Here is a 24,109-nt window from a genome sequence, read left to right as displayed (position 1 = left end):
TTTAGCATGACTTTGACAGTTTTTTTTTTAATTTTTTTGGGTAAAGTATTAGAGTTAGGAAAAAAGTGTCACGGTAAGAAATTATCCTTAATAAATTTTAAACAAAAAAGGGTATATGCAACTTTTCATACAAAGGTTATGATACTACATTCATTTCATGCTGGCTATATATTTAATTACACGAACGGGTCTACCGCGATCATAGACATAGTATAAACAAGTAGTTATAGACGCGCCACCGAGCGATCGGGGGTAAGAGAAAGAATATTCATATAAAATATGGGCAATGTAGGATTTTTTCTCTTTCACTCTTATAAATTTCGGTATTTCGTCATCGCCTCCTACCTATAGGTCTGATGCCACCCGGTCAGTGATATGGACAAAGCATGGCACTATTTTCTCTTTTCACTTATAGGAATCGCAATAAGACTATCGCGAGAGTTTAAAGTGTTATATGGCTAAAATTTGTTTGTCTTCCCCGTACATTAGATTAGAAAATAACTTGACCGAATCATTAGAACATACGATGTTGTTTCAGTTGCCCCATCGAAGTTTTTATAAATATTAAATCACGCACAAAAAATACGCTGTAGGTGCACAAAAACCATAATAAATAAATAGACTAGGATGCCTTAACTTAACCCAATAATACTTCAGGAAACCACATAAAGCTATTAGTCATTATCAAGTACGATAAAACGGGGTGGCTTTAGGAAAATTTGAGGCTATATATTCTAAACCTACTACTACTAGTACCTACTGTAAACAATCTCGCGTAAAAATACATTTTGGTTTAAAAACTAAAATTTCAAAGTCGCCCCTGCATTTGAAAGCCACCCCGTTTTACGGTACATAATAAGCCGTATAACAAAACAATGCCAAAAAATAAACGTTTTGTGTGCCACCATATGTCTGTGCGCTAATCGTATACCACAAAGTAAATAGTATTAAAACGGCTACCTGTTTTATGATCTTATTTAATAAATAATAACAATAAATAAACTGAGTGTCAATATAACCATCATTCATCATAAGTATTATAACATACCTACAGCGAATAATGTTGTCTTTTGTCTTCTACACCTATTTTTCTGTTATGCTGTCTTTTGCATTTCTATATATTTGTAACTTGAATATTATGTAACTAACTTCTGTACAAAAATGTTAAGTATATAAAGGCACTGGTTTGACAGGGACACATGGAAAAGACGAGCTTTGATGTTATTGAAACCATTTTCCATAACCAGTCAAAGTTCGTAAACAGGATATGGCTTCTAGATAACCTGCCAGCCTCACCAAGATTATTTCTGTAAATCAAGTTTCCAGCATTATTGTATCACAACATCTGACCTATTATAGTCATTAAAATAAAATAGCCATTAATTTACTTTTGTGGAAGTATTGGCCTTGGTGACAAGACACGTAGATAAATTTACGGTTCCATCATCTGCTTTGGTGAATTTGGTGGAACGTGTGTATTATAGATGATAATTAATGAATAGTTTAGCAATGGTGCTCAAACTTTACGCCCTATTGAAATAAAATTTGCTTAATTTATATATCGGCTAGATAATCAAATGACTCACTTTCAGAGCTCCTTAGCTATAATTGACTACTTCCTGCCAGCTGAAGTACAATGTGATGTGAAGAACTAGATATATTCGACCCAAATAAAATTTATTTCTTGTTCCACATTCCACAAAAATATGTATTTCACGTAGCATGACTAGTTAACATATGGCTAGGTTTGCTCAAGAGTTAAAATCGAAAGAAATTTGTCAAAGATTACACAATCATGCAGTATTTGTAAAGGTTATCCCCGTGGACGCGAATATGCCATAGAAGCGTCGTTTTGTCATATTCAATTCAATTCAAGTAATTTATTTCAAAATAAAAATTCCATATACAATTACATATACATTTAAAATAAAATAACTAATCTTAAATTGAAATTAAATATGTTAGTAACAATAGGTAATACTTAAGGAACTATTACACAAAAACTTTTGAAAATAGTTATTGGAAATAAGCCATGCCAAGCTATAATAAATGCTACGATTAATCGACTGTCGCGGCAATCAAATTAATTAAGTCAAGTGTACAAGTTTGAGAAACGCTGCCTATGTATAAACGGCAATCGACACAGAAAATGAGACGAACTAGACAAGAGGATCGTCTATTTAAAATAAGATAAGATAAAATGGTATAAATAGGCTTTCGTCTTTGAAATAGCACATTCAGGGAGTTAAACCCCGTGTGTAACAACGAAAATGCGCGGGTTCTTCGTAAGTGTTTTGTTGCGATTATTCGGACCACAGTTTTGAAGATTTTGTGAAAAAAAAACCGGATAATTTATGTGTGTTTAGTGATTCATTATCATTTATTGTTTTAGGTTGTTTGTTTATGCTTGGGCGCGGCCCTTGCTGCTGAGTTCCCTGGAAAGTAAGTTAATAATATTTCAAATTAGTATTTTATATTTAATTAAAAGTGTAATAAGTAATATTTTTTTACGCTTAAAATTTTGTGGTCATTATTTTAATAGTAATTTAGCCATACTAACTGCCATTAAAATAAATTCAAAGTATTTTAAAACGCTCACTTTGAAAACAGTGAATTTAACCTACCTACTACCACTTTGATTAGATTCATATTTTATGTTAACCAACTATAGGTTTCTAGGAAATAATTTTGACTTTTCTAAATTTAAGCCTATAGAGCAGTTAGACTTAGACTAAGCTCATTTTTCTCTTCGCAGGTTCCAGGTTAATTCAAATGCCCGCCGTTTCAATAGCGGCGTGAGCGCCTCGGCGTCGGGTGCCTACAATGATAATTCCGGGCGCTACCGCGGCGACGTCAACTCTGGACGCTACGTCGACAACTCTGGACGCTACGACCCTGCGGCCGACAACTTGGGCCGTTACGTGCCCGATGATCTTGGCAAATACAAGTAAGTTTTAGTTTATATGCCCTTCTTGGATTTTATTTTATTTTAGTCATTGATTTGAGTCAATCGGTCCTCGCTAGAAATACGCCCTTGGTGGATAGAAATTTAGTCGTCTGTATTGAGGTACAAAATATAGTCTGACAAATAAATTCACCACTAGAAAAAAGGCGGCACATTTAAAGATTGTAGGTGCGGAGGGTCAATATCCTATAGAAGTTTTAAATTTCGCGCCTTTTATACAAGAAAATTGCTATTCCAGAATACATATATTACTAAATGCCATCAATTTATGGTTTTATTAATGTTTAAAAATACATAAATACCTAAAAATATGGTAAAATATGGTAGAATAAGAGTGGGACTTGACATCGTTTAAACGTTAATATAATACCAATAAAGTATTACTGTTCAGTATTAAACGATACAATGAGTAATAAAATATTTTCAAGACACGTCCTCGCCCAGTAACACTGTGCGTTAAGTATTACAAATATGGTCTGATAATACTCCAAATAACGATTTAACTTGTCAGTGAGACATTGACATTAATTTTATTTGCTTTTTAATACTTTCTGCATGCACATGATACATGACTTATTATTGGAAGTGGCCATTAAAATTCTTCTGTCCTCTCTTGCATTTGCATAGTGAAACTATAGTGGAAGCTTATAATTTCAAGAAAGTGTAGGATTGTACAACTGAAATAAAGTGATACAGGTACTGGGTGACATTTTTAGGTGATACAAGATATACTTATGTATGCGATTGTACTCATTTCTATGATCACCTTTATTATAGCGGCAACTCTGAAATAATAATAAAAAATCCTGATCTCTTTGGATAAATGTTTTTTTATTTGCGATTTCAGGGTTGCTCTCATAACGAAGTTGGTCCGTATATAATTCATAATATAAGTAGTATTGATACATAGCTTGTATCACCTAAAAAATTCACCCCGTATAAATATACTATCAAAGGAATTGAAATAAGAACGGTATATTAACGAAAAGTATATCTTGCCAAATCCGTAAAAATATTTGAAAATTTTTAGAAAGCGTGGACTATTTTACCAGAAATTTTTAAACGATAAATTTTAGTGGTGACCGAGGAGACCGCGGTGGCGCCGGCGGTTTCTACACCGGCTCCAGCGACCGCGGCGCTCCCGGAGGCTTCTACAAGGGCTCGAGCGACCGTGGCGGTTCCGGTCGCCAGTACACCGGTGACAACTACAAGTGAGTACACGTTACACGGGTACAAGCAAAACCTGTGGGTCGAATACAAGAGCTCGACGAACACCGGGGTTCCAGCGATGCAAGTGTTTTGACTTAATCACATCGGTTAGGCAGTATTCTAACTTACCCATTATACATGTATGTTAACAAACAATTCGTAATGCGTTCTTTCTCTCGTGGTCTCTGTTTCTCGTAACATATTTGGCTGGTTTGTCCTGTAAAATATTTGGCAGTATTAGTATTTAATATACCATACATATGTATTATATGGACTGCGTTATGGATTAACGAAGTAAGCGGCAAAAAATAAAATATGAATGCAGGTCGAATCTGGGTACGAAAATCTATGTACTTGACTATTTCTGAGTTAAAAAATCATGTCTACAGCCTTAGTATAAGGGGTAGAATCACGCGACGCATCAGAATATGTTGGGGCTTATGCACTGACTAGTTACGTAAAAAAGAATTAAGCGCCAAAGTTAATTTTACAAATTATAATAAACATACACTACCGCTCATAACTATTTAGGCACTCGTAATTTTTTCTATACAAAATCGACTTTCAGAATTATACCGCTAAGTCGCAGTCGGGTAACAGTTTTTTGTGGAGTTTACTTTTTTAATTTAACAGACATATCGAGCTTCAAAATGATGTGCAGAATATTCGTGTACATTGCCTATTTACCAAATGGCAAGCGTAAAAAAATCCATAAATCGTTTTCCAGTACAAAATCGTTTTATTTTGTATGAACTAGTACATAAGGGTTTTTTAAATCGTTGCATAAAGTAAACTCGAAATTTTAAAGGATGTCTTTGGCAACAATTTGAGGCTCAATATATTTACCTAAAAAAATATTCAATCCAACATGTAAGAGAGACATTTGCCTGCGATTGAACAGTATGATTTTGAAAATAATTTTTGTATACAATTGTATGGTGAAAATTGCGGGTACCTAAATACTTTTGAGCGGTAGTGTACATTTTAAATTGCAAAAACGAATTAAACGCCTAAAATCTGTCGTTAATAAGTACGTAAGTAAGTAAATATTCTTTACTGTGCACCATACAGGTAAAAATACACAGAAAATGAATAACAAGATAAAATCGTAAGAAAAAGTTTATATTTTTCAATTTAATTTTAAATGATTCTACGTTGGTCGTAATAATTCTAGGGTTTTAATATATATAAAAAATGTTTGTTAATTTTAGCGGATTCGGTGCTGGTCGTGCCGGTGGCGCTGGTGGTGCCGGTGGTGCTGGTGGTGTTGGTGGTGTCGGTGGCGTCGCTGGTGTCGGCCGGAGCGGCAAGGCTGGCTCCACCTTCGGTTCCGGTGTCGGTGTAAGCGGCGTTGGGGTATCCAGCAGCGGCAACGCCGGCAACTATGACTACAAATACGGCATCATCCGGCAAGAGGGAGAAGTCGAACCCGATGGCTACCACTACCTGTACGAGACCGAGAACAAAATCCTTGCCGAAGAGGCCGGTAAACTTGAGAAGATCGACAACCAAGACGATGCTATAACTGTCAAGGGATTCTATGAGTTCGTCGCCCCTGATGGCATTACCTACAGAGTCGACTACACCGCTGATGAGAACGGCTTCCATCCCTCAGGCGCCCACATTCCCAAGTAAAGAGTCTAAAATAGTCAACCGAAAAAATAAATATTCCTTTGGTCAGACAAGGCTCAAACTGTGTTCATTAAATTATACTAGGCATTGATTGTACAATGGCTTGTTATAATAAATATTCATAAAAAGTCGTACCAACTTTTAGTTCCCTTAAAGCAGACCCACTTTGAAAAAGTCATAATAATATGATCATAAGTAAGTTCCAGAGAAATTAAATATACTAATAACAGGTCACTCACTCGGGTCACAGAAATTAGTTGAAATAACAGATATTCCGATAGTGGAAGCAAGTATTGTTACTGTTGTGAGGTTAAGGATCCCTCTCCACTGGTGTGGAGATGAGCGGAGATGAGAGGAGACGTTCGCTTTGCTGGATTATTGGGTGATTCCCGTACGTCTCCGCTCATTTCCGCCTCAGTGGAAAGGCAGCCTAAAAATTTACAAGCTGATACAGACGCTTGATGGGAAGTAGTCCTATTATAGTATAAACAAGCTTTATGACAGCTAAGTTATAGCCGGCTATAGCCCCGTTTTAACCCCGGATTGGGCACAAATTTTTATCACCATCAGATTTATAACAGTGCTACAGTAGGGATAGCGGATAAAAAAAGAGACATAAGAGCGGTATAGTGGAGCTACAATAGTGGTAATTAATTCTTTAGTAGCTAGATGGGTTGCATATAGGTGACTACAAACTGTTTGAGTTGTAGGTTAGCTCTAGAAAAACGATACTTTCGGCTTTAGGCGGTACATCAGGGTTTCTTATCGGACATCTGTGACACTCGAAGAGATAATTATACATTTTTTTTTTTTTTTTTTTTTATTGCAAAGGGAAACAAATAGAATATAATCACACATATAGTTTAACAAATTGACTGATTGATTTGCCTTTGTTTATAAAGTTGCCTTTAGGTTACAGCTGTTTCTTTTTGTGTGTTAGTCGTCATCTTAAATGCAGACAACAACATAGAATGAAATATCTAATGGCGGATACGCATAAGTGAAATTGGGACTATTTAACTTGTACATGCGTGGATATATGCGTGGTTGCGAAAGTAAGTACACTGTGAATTACTGTATATATTATTAACAAATAATTGAAGGACCTGCTATCCCATGTGTCCTAAGTCAATTATTCTACAATATTTGTTCCGTCGTATCTATTTTATGAAAAAAAATACAATTTAGGTTAATCCATAATTGTAAGAACTAGAGTGATTAAAAAGATGAATTTTAGGTAGTTGGTTTCGTCCTAATTTTTAATTTCTATCCTGCACTTAGACACCAAAATATGGCGCTATAGCTTTAGCCTTTATGTTGGACTTTTTTAACATCTGAAGATATATTGAAGTCTACACCAACTCTTTATTGCCACTTACATATTTACAATAATGGTATAAGAGAGTTGTTTACAGACTTAAAAGTTTAAAGATAGTTAATGGCAACTGTTAGTGATAGTGAGCGCACTGATTTTAATGATTTGTACTGATCACATGAATGATGAAGAAATCACTTTTTCATTTATTGCGAACATAATAAACTGAAAATCCTGCAGAGACGAGAATTTCAAATGAAAGCATGAATCTGTACTCATTATGCTTTATGCAAATTAAAAACCAAATACGGGAGTCACTCGATATTGAAAGTTGTGATAACATTGTTTCCATGGAGGGTTAGTGTCATGTTTTCACACGATCTAATTTATGTCTCGAAATCTCTCTTACACAATCAATCACTAGGCCTAGCGCAGGAGGGGCGCGATAGTATCTCTCCTGCCTTTTTTGGGTTTCGTACCCAAAGGTAAAACACGGGACCCTACTACTGTCTGTCCGTCTGTCTGTCTGTCACCATGCTGTATCTCATGAACCGTGAAAGCTATATAGACAGTTGAAATTTTCACAGATGATATATTTCTGTTGCCGTTACAACAATAAATACTAAAAAGTACGGAACCCTCGGTGGGTGAGTCCAACTCGCACTTGACCGGTTTTTTAACTGTAATAGGGACGGGTAGTCTATCTCGCGGGCGAAATACTGTCACGCCACTCCTGTGCTAGCCCAGCCAAAAAAAAAACAACGAGTTGCACTCCGGGAGTGCCGGCAGAAGTGAAAACTTGAATATTGTATTTTACCACATAAATGATAGTACTTTTATACTGATAATTAAATCAATTTGTGCAAAATTATTCCCTAACCATTCCAAAATATCAATCACATCAACAATATTCATTTATTGCGCTATCGTACACAAACATAACAATTTATATTACATTAAAAATTTAACACTTCAGATCTATTACAATTATTTAACATTAAAAAGTTTCTTTCAGAAAAATCAACTTCCATCCATAATTTCGACCAGGTCACGTGTCTTGCGAATTTTCAATCTGTCGGTCACGTGACTCGAAATCTGTCGCGAGTTTAACATTTTTTCCCCATCACAAAAAGTGCACAGCGCCGTTAAAGAAGTTTTCACTTCAAAAAACAGGACCGAAAAGCTATTAAGGCACAAGATGGTCCCTTATCCTGCCACGGCCTTTAAATGGCAAATGTTTTTCCCAATCCGATAGGTATTTACTATTTACGCCTCTGTGCGTGTAATATTAAATCCATCCATCTTATGAAAACCTGACGAAAAATGATAAAAGCACGACCACCATAGACCCGCTGGACTAGTTAGGTAGATTTTACCTTGAACTACTTACCCTTTTGAACCCGCTTTAGATTTGTCATAACGAATAAATATCAAAGCAAATTAGTTCGATCTAGCAGAACAAAATACAGACGGATATTCGAGAGATATTGATTCAATATTACACCTTTGACCTAATAAATAAAGCAAGCATTGATTATGTGCAAAAATTAGAAGTATATTCTATAATAACTTCGACGTTAATCGGTACATTCAAGATCGTAAACCAAATCATGAATTTAAACATCTCCATGTTTTGTTAGCCAATCGTATATGAATTAGTCATTTAAAATAAAGAAAATAAAGCAATGGATAAAGGTCTCGTTGCGGTGACTATAAGCATAATATTCTACATTTTATGTACCCATAATAGCATTATTTATAAGGTATGCGAAAAGTTTAGACGCAGATGGAGTCATCGTTTTGCTATTTCGATGCGCAAGGGAAATCCGTAGTGTCACCGATTGGCGTCAGGGATCTGAGCGCATCTTAATAAAATTGGGTCTTTGGAATGCAGAAGGTACATTGTCGTTCTCGACGCGCTGGCATGTTTATGTGTCTTCGTGTAAAGTGGGTCCACGCCAGTACACCCCATGTAAGAGTAACGCCTCTCACGTAGGCCGGTCGACTCGAAAGTGCAAATATTGTTGTGATTTTTAAATATATTATATTATTATTATTTTTTGTGTTCACGTTCGACACATTGATATCTAGTTCAGTTAATTCCTGTGTGAGTGATTTATGATTAACAGATTGAAAATCTTTGGCGATAATCCAATGATCTAACCTAATACTATGCTAATACCACTTACCGACCTCGGCGCACTCTGAAGACGCTCTAATTTTCGGTGTTTTGAACAAAATTTATAGCGCATCTAAATGTTAATTAAATTAAAATGAAAACTTATGACGTATAGAAAATTAAAGATCAATGTCATTAAAAATATTTTCACGTGTGATATAACGGCTAGTCTAGTTTCAGATAAAAGGCGAAGTCAGTCGAGCGAGCTTCGATCGCGGGAGCCTATATAAATCTACTAGATAAAATATCCAGGACTGGGTGGAATTTTAATATTTAGTGAAGATCAAAATGACGCAATATGCAAAATATGTAAGTGAATAATTGATTTTAGTTACATTTTAAGATGCCATTTGAATGATGCGCAGGTTGTTCAGAATTATACTGGATTTTTTGTTTAAAAAAAATATTGTAATTTATTAGCTAGACAGGCTGACTGTCATATTTTTAGCCAAATGTAGTTTTTATTCAGTTGTGTAGATAATAATGTTCAATGTCCATCACTACATAAGTAGTATAAAACAAAGTCGCTTTCCTCTGTCTGTCTGTCCTTATGTATGCTTAGATCTTTAAAACTACGCAACGGATTTTGATTCGGTTTTCACCTATCAATAGAGTAATTCTGGAGGAAGGTTTTAGTGTATATATAATTTGTAAAGGTTTTGTGTAACCCGTGCGAAGCCGGGGCGGGTCGCTAGTATACTTATAATTTGAAAATATAAATCTAACATCGTTTTTACAGATTTTACTACTGTCGTTACTATCAATCATTCACGGTTCCCCCTATGACAACGGGAAATACAACCCGAGAAAATACCGTGTTTTAGACGACGGACGGTATTATCGGCCTTTAGGCGAAGGAAAGTACGTCCGAGGCGATGAGGGCAAATATACGTATGTATACAGACAAGGTCTGTATCCCGAAGACGACGGAGACTACAGATATATACACCAGGAGGGTCCAAACGGAGGGTTTGGGGGCAATGGTGGATTCGGAGGGAACGGGGGCTATGGAGGCAACGGAGGATTTGGAGGAAATGGATACGGAGGAGGAGACGGACATGGAAATGGGTATGGAAATGGAGATAGGTACGGCGACGAAAACGGTGTAGATGATTCGTCATATAAGCCAAATAAAATCGATTATGGGAAAAAGATCTACGCAGAGCGATACCCTCATCTCCACAAGATAATTGAAGCGCTGGTTAACCAGTACGTGTCTCCGGACTACATCGGTTTCGGAGATGAGTCGCAGGGCAGCTCGGCGCACTACAACAAGGTGTACGACAATAAGGAGGTGGCTGTCAAGTGCCACTACCTCTCCCCTACGGAGCAGGCAAATGCTTCAGAGTTCGTTACGCAGTAAGTACTTCTGGCGTTATTCATAAACAAGCTCTAATTAGCTTTTAATCGTTTGTCTTTATTTATTATTATTATTTATTTATTTATTTAATAAAATACAGAGTATTCTTACAATAATCATAACCCCGCAAAACTCAATAAAGAGTTTGACTGTGGGGTCATCAGTCTCAAGTTACATATGTACGAGTATTTAACTTAATCGATTGTTGACGTTGCTATTGTTGAAGTTACTAAATTAATTTATGAGACTAACTAATAGGTTACTAAACCACTGATACGCTAATATGTTAATTTTATTATGTTACCTTAATTACAATGTGTAAATTAGAATTAATAGAATAGAAAAACTGTACTATTGTGTGCCCTTACAGGGTGTCATGAACTGGCTATATAAAAATGTAACACCTTATTATGTACATGACAATGCAATATTGAATAAATGACTAAATGACTAATTTTATAGTAGTGCAATTACTACAAAATATTGAGGTAGTGTATTTTTAACATAGATTTAAATTTAGATTTCTTATTTTCACATCTAATGGCTTCGGGCAAACTATTAAGCAAATATGGAATTCTTTTCCTAAGGTATCTATCATTTTGACTTATGTATGTATAATTAACTAATTGAGGCTTGTGAAGTTTTATGTTATGAATAAGGGTGCTAATGTTTCCATTTAGTGTTATTTCTATATTTCCCTCTTTGTGGCTTTCTTATTAAAGCGTTTTCCTATTAAATATGAATAATTATTATGGGACAATCTTAAACAAATCGACCTATAAGTACCTAACCCATTCCATTCCGTATTAGGATTAGACAGAAGGAAAAATGGTTCTTTTTAGTGCAATTCTAGGATGTCTTTCAATAAGTACCTAACATTTCTCCATTATACGCTCTAAACCCAGTCTAAAATTATATCGAAGAAGAAAAATATTAAATCACATTTACAATATAATTAAATAAACTTTTAATTAATATTGTCTTCGGTTACCGCGATAGTTACTCATGAAATAAAACTATGAAAACGGATTATATCGCGTATATTGAATTTATAATACATCCCGACGTTTCGAACCCTTTACAGCGTTCGTGGTCAACGGGTGACTGAGGAAAAATTACAAAGTGCAAAAATACCCACATACTAAAATAATGAACAATCATAGACTACAAACTTTAAGGCTGGTTGTACATGCTAAATCGGTTCATAAGGCTAGTTATAGACTACAATTATTTTCAAGTAAAGATATATATATACGCGATAAAAAAAAAAAAAAAACTACGCCGGCTCCAACCCTACACCACGGACCCGAGAAGATTTAATTCCCTCCTAAATTGTAGGAGGGTATCCCAATACGGGACCGGGAAACTTTTAATTAGTTCAAACTAACTGCTTTAGACTTTACATAGACTAACTGCTATATGCATTAATTTAATATTTTTAGCAAAACGTTTATTTTGATAGTTCCAAGCTTATTATTGCTAACTGTACTTACTTTACACAGTCCCCAACTTTGCTGACTGTAGGCCCAATATTCGTAACACAATGTGCTTCATAAAAGAAACATTTATTACAAAGGATCACCTTTGTGGCGTTGATTTTGGATTTGCGTGCGTTTATTGGCAATAAAACCGAAATTCCTGGTGGCCGATTCTGTTTTGTTTTGATACGTTTTGGGTCGACGTGCACAGCGGACGCAGTATGGTTCCATTTTTATCGCCTGCTACTATGCCCGTCACTTTCGCACTTACATAGTTGTTAGATCGTGACATGCATGGTGACAAGCGATCAAAATGCGACCGTGCTACACCGCCGCAGCTGCACCAATCAGCGTGAGCCGATAACGCTGATTTACCGCTCACGCAATGCAATCAAGTGTCGTCTCATGAGGCATCCCGCTCGCACTTAGCGGTGCGCGTGAGATGTCTGATGACATGACTTAAGGACGTATCAAAATAAGAAAAAACCTTTTCAAATTGGTAAAACAGAATCAGCGTCCCGCGGTCATCGTCCCGAGGAGTTTTGTAAAGTACCAGGACTAAATCACCACTTTTTACTTTTAAATGAATCACTGTATTATATCTTAAATCGTAAATAACTGTTTTAAGAACATATTTAAAAAGGGCAGGTTCTTTATCGCTACGGTTAAAATTAAATAAAAGCATGAAGTAAAAAGAACTTAGTATAAAATTTCGCTTAAATTTAAAACGGTTTTCAAAAGTACTTGTAAAACTAAAACTAGCATAAGTAGGTAATAATACCCAGTCATAGTTCATGATAAACCTCAACTTACCGAGAATCAATCACCAAATAAATGTAGGTACGCTAATTAAATATATTGGTTATAAATAATAGGTCTATCATCATAATTGAATTGCCAAATAATATCAAAACGGTTGCTTAAAGGGTAATATGAATTCTCTAGCAATTTTAATCAAAATAATGTGTCACCAAAATTTAACCATTAATGAATACTATTTTTAACGATTACTTTGATAGAAAAAAAAAAATCAAACTTGCAACAAAATGTTGACATGACTTACTTCCAATTAGGTCCGTAAATACTACGTATCCGTGCGATGAGTGAAGATGATACGTAAAGGAATTTCATACAGCCTTAGACACCCAAATAACAAAAGGTTCTTTAACTAAGGCATTTTATCACCAAACAGTGGTATAGTAGTAGTGAAAGTCTTATTGCGATTCCTATAAGAGGAAAGAGAAAACATGCCATGCTTTGTCCTTATCACCGACCGGGTGGCATCATAGGTCTATGTTTGAAACATTACAATCGATAAGCAGAAAAAAATATATTTTGAGACGCTAAACATCCTTTACAGTACGATAGGTCTTAAGAAAGTTTGAGATAATAGTACCACAGTAGATTGAATATAATGAAATGAAAATAATCAAAATGCAAATGTCAAAAAATAACAACAAGTTTAGAGCCTACCCGTGTAAAATTCGGCACAAACACTGTTTGACTGCGAATGGCAGTTTTTATATATATATGCATCGATATATTTGGACTGATACACATGTTGACAATAACGCCACACGCTTGTCAGCCCACGCAATGCAATAAATTCAAAGCTCAATAAATTAGGAATTTTAATAACATTTGATAATCTCAGCCGCTTTAAATACTAAAAGTCAATGTGTATGAAATAATAGTCATTTGCTAAATATAGAGCTTCTAGAGGCCTTTGAGTATCTAAACGTGTTTGTAAAAACAGAAAATGGTATTTTGGGTAACTTAAGGGGCCCACTGACTATCAGTCCGCCGGACGATATCGGCCTATCAGTTAGAACAAAAATTTGACAGTTCTAAACAACCGACAGGCCGATATCGTCCGGCGGACTGATAGTCAGTGGGCCCCTTTGTGGTAATGTATACTTATATAATCAATGAATATACAGATAAAATAAAAAATAACGATTTCCTGATATAGAATAATTAGCATACTGTAATACTATATAATATTGACGTATTTGATCATGTACCATTTTAATAATATATTTTGATTTATATAATTTTAGCTACCTATTAAGACATTGCATGATTAGTTTTAGCAATGACCTGTATTGACTTGCTAGATGTAACGTTCTTTTGTTACTTGGCCAAATAAAGAAACTTGAAACTTGAAACTATAGGTACGGATAGATAGATAGAATACTCTTTATTGGTACACTTCAGTAAAAACATACAAATAAAATAACAATTGATTAAATGTAGAGGCAGACAACAGGTGGTCTTATCGCTAAAGAGCGATCTCATCCAGACACCCTTTGGGTAGTGGAAACAGAGAAATTAATCGAAAAAGTAGGTGTTGCAAAAACGTTATGAAACCTACATTTACACACACAATTACAGTGAATTAACATACACATATAAGATTTCAATACTATTTGATACGGTGTGATCTCTGGGCTCTGGCCTTTAAAGTTCATCCATAGCTATAAAGTAGGTAAGATAGTACCTACATAGTATTAGTTATGTACCTACTATGTATTTAGTCCATCCTGGCGAGTTCTGCCTCATAGTGCATCCCGTGATACAAGCTAGGGCAGCGAATCTATAATACTCCTCCTCTTCTTCCTTCTCCGTGCCTCTTCCCATTTACTTGGGGTCGGCCCTCTGAATATGTTTTCGCCATTTGGCTCTGTCAAAGTAGGTTGCTGGTATTTTTTGCGATTGCTTCTCTAGGTTTCTCCACCAGGTGGCTTTTGAGCGTCCTGGTGATTGTTTGCCTGTGTCAATTTCTAGAGCAATTTTTACCGGGTGATCTTTTTCTCGACGCATTACATGCCCGTACCATCGGAGTTGGCTTTCATGGAGTTTGTCTGGAATTGGGGTGACTTTTAAACTGCCTCTAACATATTCATTTCTAATTTTATCTAGCCTCGTGACGCCGCCTGCCCATCTGAGCATTTTTATCTCAGCGGCATGAATATTGGCCTCGTGCGCACAAGTTGTTGTCCAACACTCTGCGCCGTAGAGTAGTACGAATCTATAATACTATTTGACACTTAATACTAAATAAAAGACGCTAAGCACTCACCGAACTTAAGGCGCTTCGCGCAGTTTTTGGCTAAAAATTGTTACTTTTTAGAGCTTATAACTTCTAAATGAGTCAACCAAAAATTATGAAAAAAATATATATGCATCTTCACTCTATGGACAACAATCGCAACATTAGACTTTCTTCCTGAAATTTGTAGTTTCACCGAAAAAAAAATAACACGACAGGCCGTTTTGCGGCTAACTTTGCTTATAACTTCTAAACGGCTTAATCGATTAAAATTATTTTTAAACTAACAAAAATGTTTTAACAGGTTCTACAAATGCAACATAGCTTTTCTTAATCAAAAAATATTTTCTTAAGAAATCGAACGTTTTTCCACATTTCATGCGTATGCAGCCTGAAAATGGCGTGGCCGGCAGTCGTGTGCCAGCTTTGAGACGAGGAGGCTGTGTCGCTCGTCGCTCCGTGCCTTCCTTGCACTATGTTCGCTTATGCACAAGCAAAGTGCTATAATATCGGAGTTATTGTGGCCAAAGAATAAATAACTGCAGAGCGCTGATTTGGTTGCGACGCGCATTAGCGAGCGCAACACGGTATTTTGCGGTGTATTACAATGAATGTAATGATAATATCCGCATATATTATACTATAATGTTTGAGATTGAGATGTTTGAGAAAACTTCATTTGAAATAAACAAATAAATGTTTTCTAACCGACATATTATAATGTCATTCAAGTTTTACGTTTTGAATAATGTTCCATTCCATCTCGAAACAATAAATAATAGATCATAAGCTACCTATTACCTATTACGTTGTATGTATGAATAGTACCTGTTAAAAAACATTGTTTTTGTAGTTTAAAAATAATTTTAATCGATTAAGAACTAGCAAAACGGCCTATCGTATTTTTATTTACGGAAAAACTTACTATTAAGTTTATTGTAGGTTTAATATTAATTTGTTTACGTTACATGTCCGTCTTTGGGTCACAAACTTACATATATACACCAAATTTCAACTTAATTGGTTCAGTTGTTTCCGAGAAAATAGGCTGTGACAGACGGACAGACAGACAGACAGACGCACGAGTGATCCTATAAGGGTTCCGTTTTTTCCTTTTGAGGTACGGAACCCTAATAATGATGATATTCCCACGTAATGATTGAGAAAACTTCGAATTTCGAAAAATAACACATTTGTATATGAAGCTAGTAGGTACTTTAATTTTATAAGTTAACTATTAATGGCATTATTTATATTTATTTATACGGATAAAAAAAACGGTATAAATAAACGCACTGTACGCCTCAATTTAGTACATACCAAGCTTTAGCTATAAATCTTAATCCGTCGATTTGACTTAGGTATTTATTTGTAAGAAACAGATAAAACACAAATTAACTAATTGAGGCTTGTAAAGTATAATGCATAAGGGAATATATTTTTATTATAATTTACGACCTCTACACGCATGATCTACTCATACTCAAACAACAAAATATCTGCAAAAGATACACAAATACGAGGTATAGCGCCAAATGCCGCGCGCCTCTGGGCTGTAGGTTATTCTTTGAACCTCGTTCCGCCGCAGTCGCCGCACCGAGACGAAATTCACGTACGATCGCAGTGAGCGGGGTGCGGGCACAGAGACGCTGAGACGCTCAAGGCCAAATCAGCGAGAATCGTCTTAATGCAAAAAATGTTGCACATTACATAAATTAAATAGCATAGGTATTGAAATAAAACTATGAAAACGGATTATATCGCGTATATTGAATTTATAATACATCCCGACGTTTCGAACTCTTTACAGCGTTCGTGGTCACCCGTTGACCACGAACGCTATATGATTTTCATAGTTTTATTTCATGAGTAACTATCGCGGTAACCGAAGACAGCATAGGTATTATTATCCAGATCAACAATAAATATTGACTCGTAAATTTATTACACACATGCTTCTTCTACATTTAATCAAATAAGAGAACTAGTTGCGTCTTTGAGATATATGAAAAAATGTGTGTGTGTCTTGACAAACCAAAATTATAATGATGCCATCCATATGCCATAGAACTCGCTTGATGACGGAGACCTCATTAAAATGAACCTCGTTAAAATAATAATAGAAAAGTACGGTCGACGTTACTTATACATATTAAAGTTTATGTTCATAATTTAAATTTAACAAACTTGAAATAAAACTATGAAAACGGATTATATCGACTGCTGTAAAGGGTTCGAAACGTCGGGATGTATTATAAATTCAATATACGCGATATAATCCGTTTTCATAGTTTTATTTCATGAGTAACTATCGCGGTTACCGAAGACAATATTATTTAACAAACTTATTTCATTTCTAGGTACCCACCACGCTTAAATTCTTTGATGCCTGGAGATACACCGGGGTCCTTCTACAGCTTCAAAGGCACGAAGGTCCTCAGCGCAGTCACCAACTATCGCCCATGCAAGCTTAATCTGGAGTACGAAGTATTGGTCAGGGTGGTCGATATTACCGATTAAACATTCAATTGTTTATTTATTTATTAGTTTGATCATAATCAAAGTATGTTACTAAGTAAACTGAAATAAAGAGGCGTTTTAAAAAAAATCATAAATTAATAGTGAATGTAGAGAAATTCTAAATAATCACTATTAAATTAAAAAACCCCTACGCTATAATCGATAAAATATCCATTTAAATGCCAAAAATGCCCTACAATATGATTTCTATTAAACATAGCTACCACCGCAAGAAAACTCGCTTTCACATAAAAAAAACCGCATTGAAATCGTTATGTCCGTTTGAGAGCGACAATGCCATAGACAGACATGAGACAGACATTGAAGTCACACATAATATTATAATACCCCTTTTTTTGCGTAGGGGGTTATTAAAACAGTACCAAATAAAGTTAATAAACAGTTAAAGGTAACATTATAATATTTATTTTTGGGTTCCCCTCATTTGGCAGAATATTATTTGTCAGAAATACACTTCGCATAACCGGCATAACACGTATCGCAGATTTTTTTTAGTCGAATGATTCTTTCGCATAAATATATATTTGCCATAATAGTCATTTCGCATAATATTCATTTGGCAGAATTTTCTAAGTGGGTTAGGTTAGGGTTTTCTGCCAAATAATATTATGCAAAAAGAAATTCTGCAAAGTAATATTATGCGAAAGGTAATTCTGTCAAACGACATTTCTGCCAAGTACCTAATATTATGCAATACAAAAATATGTCAAAAAGGTTTGTGCAACACAATCTACGGGCAGATTTGAAGTGATAACCGGAGACACAGAATAAGTAATAGTATTATCATACCGGAGATTCGGGGAGACTGATTTTGGACGTAAGATGTAACGCTGTATTATTTCTGTTTTTCAAAAATATAAGTTTATTAGTAAATTTTGAGTTTTTTGTGTTCGCCCGACCCACAGTTTTGGTGTCAGAAGTGGGATATAGTCTAAATAATTATATTGTTATTAGTGTAACGGTTTGTGAACACAATATAACTGATGCAGTGAAGTAGAAATGGGTGCGTATCGATGGTTATAAATATTTTTGTTATAATATCAGTACCAATAACGCTCATTTGATATTTATTTATTAAACATCATAACAACATTGAATATTATTCTTCTTCTTGCTCGTGTAGAGGGATCAAACTTCTTAAACTAAATTTTTGTCTGCCAATGTTTTGCCACTTCTAGCCCTCGGGGTGTGGCCCGTGAATATTATTATTATCGTTTTATACAATGATTAATTGATCGAATTACATGTTTCATAACATTCTTGAAATATAATGCATATATTTATATACCGACCTTATTATAACGCTTATTTCATCTAAAGTAGAATTACTAGTAATTAATACCTCTGCGTGATAGAGTCAGAAATGATGATATCCGCAGTAGAACTAGGGTCACCGACGTAGCTCGCAGAATTGCAAACCATAAGTGGCAGTGGGCGGGGCACATTGCTCGCGGAATTGATGGCCGGTGGGGCCGGAAGGTTCTGGAGTGGCGTCCGCGTACCGGAAGACGAACTGCCGGTAGGCCTCCAACGAGATGGAGCGACGACCTGGTGAAGGTCGCGGGAATTCGGTGGTTGCGAGCGGCACAGGATCGGTCGGAGTGGCCAGCCTTGGGGGAGGCCTATGTCCAGCAGTGGACGTCTATCGGCTGAAATGATGAATACCTTTGTTGAGATTTAGGTACTACACACTAAAAACGATACACCTTCGTACGTATACCGAACTGCTATTTGTAACTAGGTTAGGTTAGAACCGCGACCCATTCACAAAACGAACAGCTACCAGAAAAGTAAGTTAGGTTAGGTTAGAACTGCGACCCTTACACAAAACAAACCGCTACCAGAAAAGTAGGTTAGGTTCGCGAAGAGTGCCCTGCGTGGGCGGAGCCTCGCGCTGCCCTGTCCGCAGCTGTGGGAGGAGACCTCTCACTGCCGGCGCTAATACGCCGCATGCTCAGCAGTGAGGAGGTATGGGCGGCAGTGGCCACCTTTAGCGTCACCGTCCTGAAAAGGAGGCTGCAGAGAGAATGCGCGAGGACGATGCGAACTCGCTCCCTCAGCGCCGTAGGAAGCCAGGCCGGCGGCGAAGAGCCTACACAGCCCAAATGATGCCGCCTTAACGGGAACCTGCGGGTGATGGGCCAGGAGTTCCATCACTCGCCTGAAGGTTCCGAGCTGGAAGGCCCTCAAGTGTTCCGAGGTGCTTTTAGCCCCAAAAGATGAGTCCGCAAGGGCAACGCCGGCGGGGTATCGGAGGTCTACAGTAGCGTTCCCGAAACCCCGTCCACAAAGCGCGCGGCGAAACACCCCAGGGGGTTTAGTCCGTGGAAGTCGGACATATCCACTTGGCACATACCCATCTTCCTTGTAATCTTCTTTTTTTATCAAGTATGTTATCAATTCATTTTTGCTGCTGATACCTGTAAATTATACCGATGATATGATAAATCTTGGATACCAAATGAGCATTATATCATATGATCGTTATGAGACATAAGTGTTATATCGAAGGATAATTATATAAAACAATAATAAATATTTGAATGTTATACCAAATGTATATAATATACAATGAGTGAAATTCTATCAAATGTTGTTATACTGAAAGAAAATATATTATTTATTTTTATAGCCATTGAAATTCTATCAAATGTTGTTATATTGAAAGAAAATATATTATTTATATTATACCGATCATTACTTACACACCCAGTAGAAACAGGTACCTAAGTGATGATGATTAACAAATAAATAATAGGTAACCATAACGTTAACCTGAAATTCTGTAAAAAAATATGAAATATATCGTCATAGTTCAGAAGTGATAGGCTCGCTAAAATACAAGGAATCACCATTATACCCATTTCAGCTTCAAAAGTAATTCAACAACAATTTTAGAAGGACGGCTTGATCTAATTTTCGGCCATAGGCGTGGTTAATATATCACGCCTCAACCCAAATACGTCGCGCCGAATGCCAGCACAACATATAAAATTAACATTTTCTGCAACTTAGACATATGTCTTCGGCTATCCATTTTCGAGTTTGGTCTATGTATAAAAGAACCGATTATCGTTTAAACTGTATCATTCGAGTTATTTCGCTCGATTCAAGCGTTCTTTTGATAAAATGAAGCTGATTTTGGTAAGTAAAATGTGATTTAAAAAAAAAGTTGCGTCGGAAACATACTTAGGTATTTGCTTCCTTGTAAAAAGAAAATATTTTAAGAAATTTGGAAAAATTTACGTGCAAATTTACGTAAAGAAAAAAATCATAACTCAGTGTGGTCATGTCCAGGTAAAAGTTAAGTAATAATAAAATATGTATGTTATTACATAGTATACATATTATTCATAATTATTTTGTACCGCAAGCAAAGATACCATAGTTTTTAGTGCATCACCTACTCATTGCTGGATATATGTTTCAGTTGATCCACTAGGTACCCAAGGTTGTCTGTAAGACACCCTTCTTTAGCGATAAGACCGCCGATTGTGTCACCTCTACTTTTAAGATTGTGATTTGTATCGTTTCTTTTATTGAGATATGCACTATGTAATAAAATAGAGATTGTTGAAAGTTGCGTTTTCTAAATATGTATACTTTTGGGATTCGATTCCACTGAGTTATAGGCACGAGTAGCTACATCCTGAAATAATTACAGTATAGTTACATGTGCATTTTGTCTGATATAGAAAACATACGACATATGTAAATAACATCTTGACACTCCCTTAGTCCCTCGTGGTGGTAGCTCTACTCGGCCTCAGTATAGCTGAGGACGATGGCCAGTACAATCCAGGGCTATACGGGGATGACGGCAGGTACCGCCCGGGCGACGAGGGCCGGTACTATGGATCGTCTGACGCCAAGTACCGTGTGTACACAGCTTTAGATAATAGGTAAGTATCATGATTGTATTTGTAATATGTACTTACAAATTAAATCCTTATTTAAATGCTTATTAAAATCAGGAAGTCCTGATTCAAATAAGCACTAGCAACATTATTCAAGTTACTTTGTATTATGTATAGTCATAGCTAGTTTGTCATGATTACCATTAAAGTGGTATGTGATGTGATTTCAGTCAAATGAAAATTACATGAACGTGAAAATGTTTGCTTTAGTATTCATTACGATTCTTCAACTAATTGAAAGAACTATTTTAGTGTAAATTTTTTGCACTTCGTTAGTAAATGGATTTTTTGGTTTGAAACGAAATTTCATTTAATAATTAAATAGGCATTTTTACTGTTACGTAGACAAAACAATGTTTTAGACTTTCCGATTCATTGTTTACAACAACAAACATTGTTGAACAAGAATTAAAATACAGTACTTTGGCTTGGTTTGGGTTAGATGCCATTTATTTAGCAAATTTTAAAGCACTAGTTAATAAAAAAATATTTAGGTACAGGAGCCTGTTCGGAAGGAATGGCAAATACGGTTCGATCTACAGCGCGTACCAGCCAGTGTATGTGAAGGCGTACAATCCGTACTACCAACCGCTGCTCACACCTTACGTCAACTATGGAGACCAAAATGGGTTAGTTTATTAAATTTTGTCTATGACTATAAACTGAAATAGATGTCATATATTTAAACAAAAAGTGACCAAGCCCTCCAGTGGTGAAGGCCGGATTCGGATTTCGAAAAAAAAAACATCAAAATATTTAATAAAATAATTTGATTTGTTCCCAAAGTTGGCAGTATAGATGGCAGCAGCAGTTTCTCTCGCTATATCGTGATTCCGTAAGGAATTCGTATAGGAGGTGCAAGCGCTTACTGCTTGCCCTTAGAGTTGGTCAAAGACGCCTAGTCTTAGTAAGATGGCATATAGTCGAGCAATTGGGACGGGTTCCGCCGTGGCAGGGTGGCCAAGGGGTTCAAGGCGTTAGCCCGTATTGCTAAAGACGCCGCTTCGATTCCGGCCTTCGTCACTTTTTCTATAATATATGACATCTAATTCAGTTTACAATTTATATATAGTAGTGTGACAGTTTAAAAAAACAAATCAAAATATATAATAAAATAATTTGATTTGTTCCCAAAGTTGTGTTTGTTTATTACTGTTTTTAATAAAAGAGTAAAATGGGAGATTTGGGAACTCTTAACTTTCAACGCTTTAAAATAATATAATTTATATATATACCGTTAGTTTGGTTATTATAACTAGCTAATTATAATAAAATTTTGTTCGTGTAATCGTTGTAATCGTGACCGCACGTGCGTAACAGCTACCGAATCTGACAGTCCCTTATGCACACGGGCACTTAATATTTCTGTTAAATATAATTAAGATTGTGTGGTTAAATTAGAAGTACTCATATATTATCTCTCTCACTATTTCTCACCACCCGCCGTTCCCAATTCCCCCATAACTCTCCCCTAAAACTTAGTACTTCGCGATAGCGAACACATACATTCCTTGAAACGAATGATGAATCATCACATGAAGGATTTACCCAATTTCTAATTTCTAAATTTACCCAATTTCTAAAATGAACACAGTTACTTAATTGCACCTTAAATAACTATACTTATAAGAAACTTTTTGACATTTTATTCATAATAATAGAATATACGTATAACATGCAATTTAACCTATATTAATAATGTATAGCCATATAACTATAGAGTTTTCGGTAATGTCTTATTTTTACCCCCGTGTCATTTTTACCCCACTTGATCCTCCGCCATTTTAAAGACCACATTATTTTCGTAGTCTCGTTCTGTAAACTAATAAAGGTTAATATTTTCCAGACTCGAAGTAGAACCCTTCGCTTCATCCCAAGCAACGGTGACCGATCGCCCATCAGTCGTGCCTGTCCTGCCATCAGCTCGGCCCTTCGTCTATTCAGTGAAACCTAGCCCTTTAGCTTCCTACACACCCGTGGTCTACTCAAGGTCAGGCTACGAGCCCAGCGCAAAAATCCTCAGGCAAGAAAATGATGTCGATGTGGACGGATACCATTATCTATTCGAAACCGAAAACGGTATCGCGGCTGAAGAAGCAGGGAAGGTCGAGCCAGATGTAAACGGTGGAGGCACTAGAGCTAAGGGATTCTATGAATACATTGGGGATGATGGCGTCAAGTACCGCGTGGATTACACGGCTGATGAAAATGGCTTCCAACCGGCTGGTGCTCATTTGCCTAAAGCTTGAATTTTAGTTATCAGTGTTCCCATTTGTCACTAACATCGATATAATCATAGTAAAATAAATTGTTGACGTGGAAATCATGTTATTTTTCTTTTATATACAGGTTGTTTTTTAGGGTTCCGTACCCAAAGGGTAGAAACGGGACCCTATTACTAAGACTCCGCTGTCTGTCTGTCCGTCTGTCACCAAGCCGTATCTCATGAACCGTGATAGCT

The 24,109-nt window shown here is 36.2% G+C and overlaps 3 protein-coding genes across 6 annotated transcripts in view; all 3 read left to right on the top strand.

Annotated features, from left to right (window-relative positions):
* The window catches only part of LOC134742963 (larval cuticle protein 1-like), a 127,592-nt gene that overhangs the window by 58,952 nt on the left and 44,531 nt on the right, over positions 1–24,109 (top strand). The gene's annotated exons all lie outside the window — the stretch shown is intronic.
* Positions 2,150–23,918, top strand: LOC134742786 (uncharacterized). Its single transcript, XM_063675972.1, has 11 exons — positions 2,150–2,285; positions 2,393–2,442; positions 2,756–2,947; positions 4,042–4,176; positions 5,386–5,805; positions 10,204–10,659; positions 17,551–17,683; positions 20,795–20,875; positions 21,470–21,633; positions 22,143–22,277; positions 23,495–23,918. Exons 1-11 carry the CDS (start codon positions 2,271–2,273, stop codon positions 23,895–23,897), a joined length of 2,184 nt encoding a protein of 727 aa, XP_063532042.1. The 5' UTR covers positions 2,150–2,270; the 3' UTR covers positions 23,898–23,918.
* Positions 9,046–18,563, top strand: LOC134742953 (keratin, type I cytoskeletal 24-like). Of its 4 annotated transcripts, none has more exons than XM_063676184.1 (4): positions 9,046–9,093; positions 9,475–9,609; positions 10,040–10,659; positions 17,551–18,563. In XM_063676184.1, exons 2-4 carry the CDS (start codon positions 9,589–9,591, stop codon positions 17,708–17,710), a joined length of 801 nt encoding a protein of 266 aa, XP_063532254.1. In that variant the 5' UTR covers positions 9,046–9,093; positions 9,475–9,588; the 3' UTR covers positions 17,711–18,563. The 4 variants fall into 4 exon arrangements, with proteins under 4 accessions (XP_063532254.1, XP_063532253.1, XP_063532255.1 ...); XM_063676183.1 differs by lacking the exon at positions 9,046–9,093 and adding an exon at positions 9,209–9,228; XM_063676185.1 differs by lacking the exon at positions 9,046–9,093 and adding an exon at positions 9,303–9,346.

The sequence above is a fragment of the Cydia strobilella genome, chromosome 7 (assembly GCF_947568885.1).
Source record: "Cydia strobilella chromosome 7, ilCydStro3.1, whole genome shotgun sequence".
NCBI lineage: Eukaryota > Metazoa > Arthropoda > Insecta > Lepidoptera > Tortricidae > Cydia > Cydia strobilella.
The sequence above is the reverse complement of the archived record's forward strand: the minus strand, read 5'-3'. Positions and strand labels throughout refer to the sequence as shown.

Coding starts and splice junctions, on each gene's coding strand:
- LOC134742786 (XM_063675972.1), top strand. Junction 10,660..17,550: donor GCTTCAGAGTTCGTTACGCA/GTAAGTACTTCT, acceptor TTTCATTTCTAG/GTACCCACCACGCTTAAATT. Junction 20,876..21,469: donor ATAAAATGAAGCTGATTTTG/GTAAGTAAAATG, acceptor ACACTCCCTTAG/TCCCTCGTGGTGGTAGCTCT.
- LOC134742953 (XM_063676184.1), top strand. CDS start 9,589: ATGACGCAATATGCAAAATAT. Junction 9,610..10,039: donor TGACGCAATATGCAAAATAT/GTAAGTGAATAA, acceptor TCGTTTTTACAG/ATTTTACTACTGTCGTTACT. Junction 10,660..17,550: donor GCTTCAGAGTTCGTTACGCA/GTAAGTACTTCT, acceptor TTTCATTTCTAG/GTACCCACCACGCTTAAATT.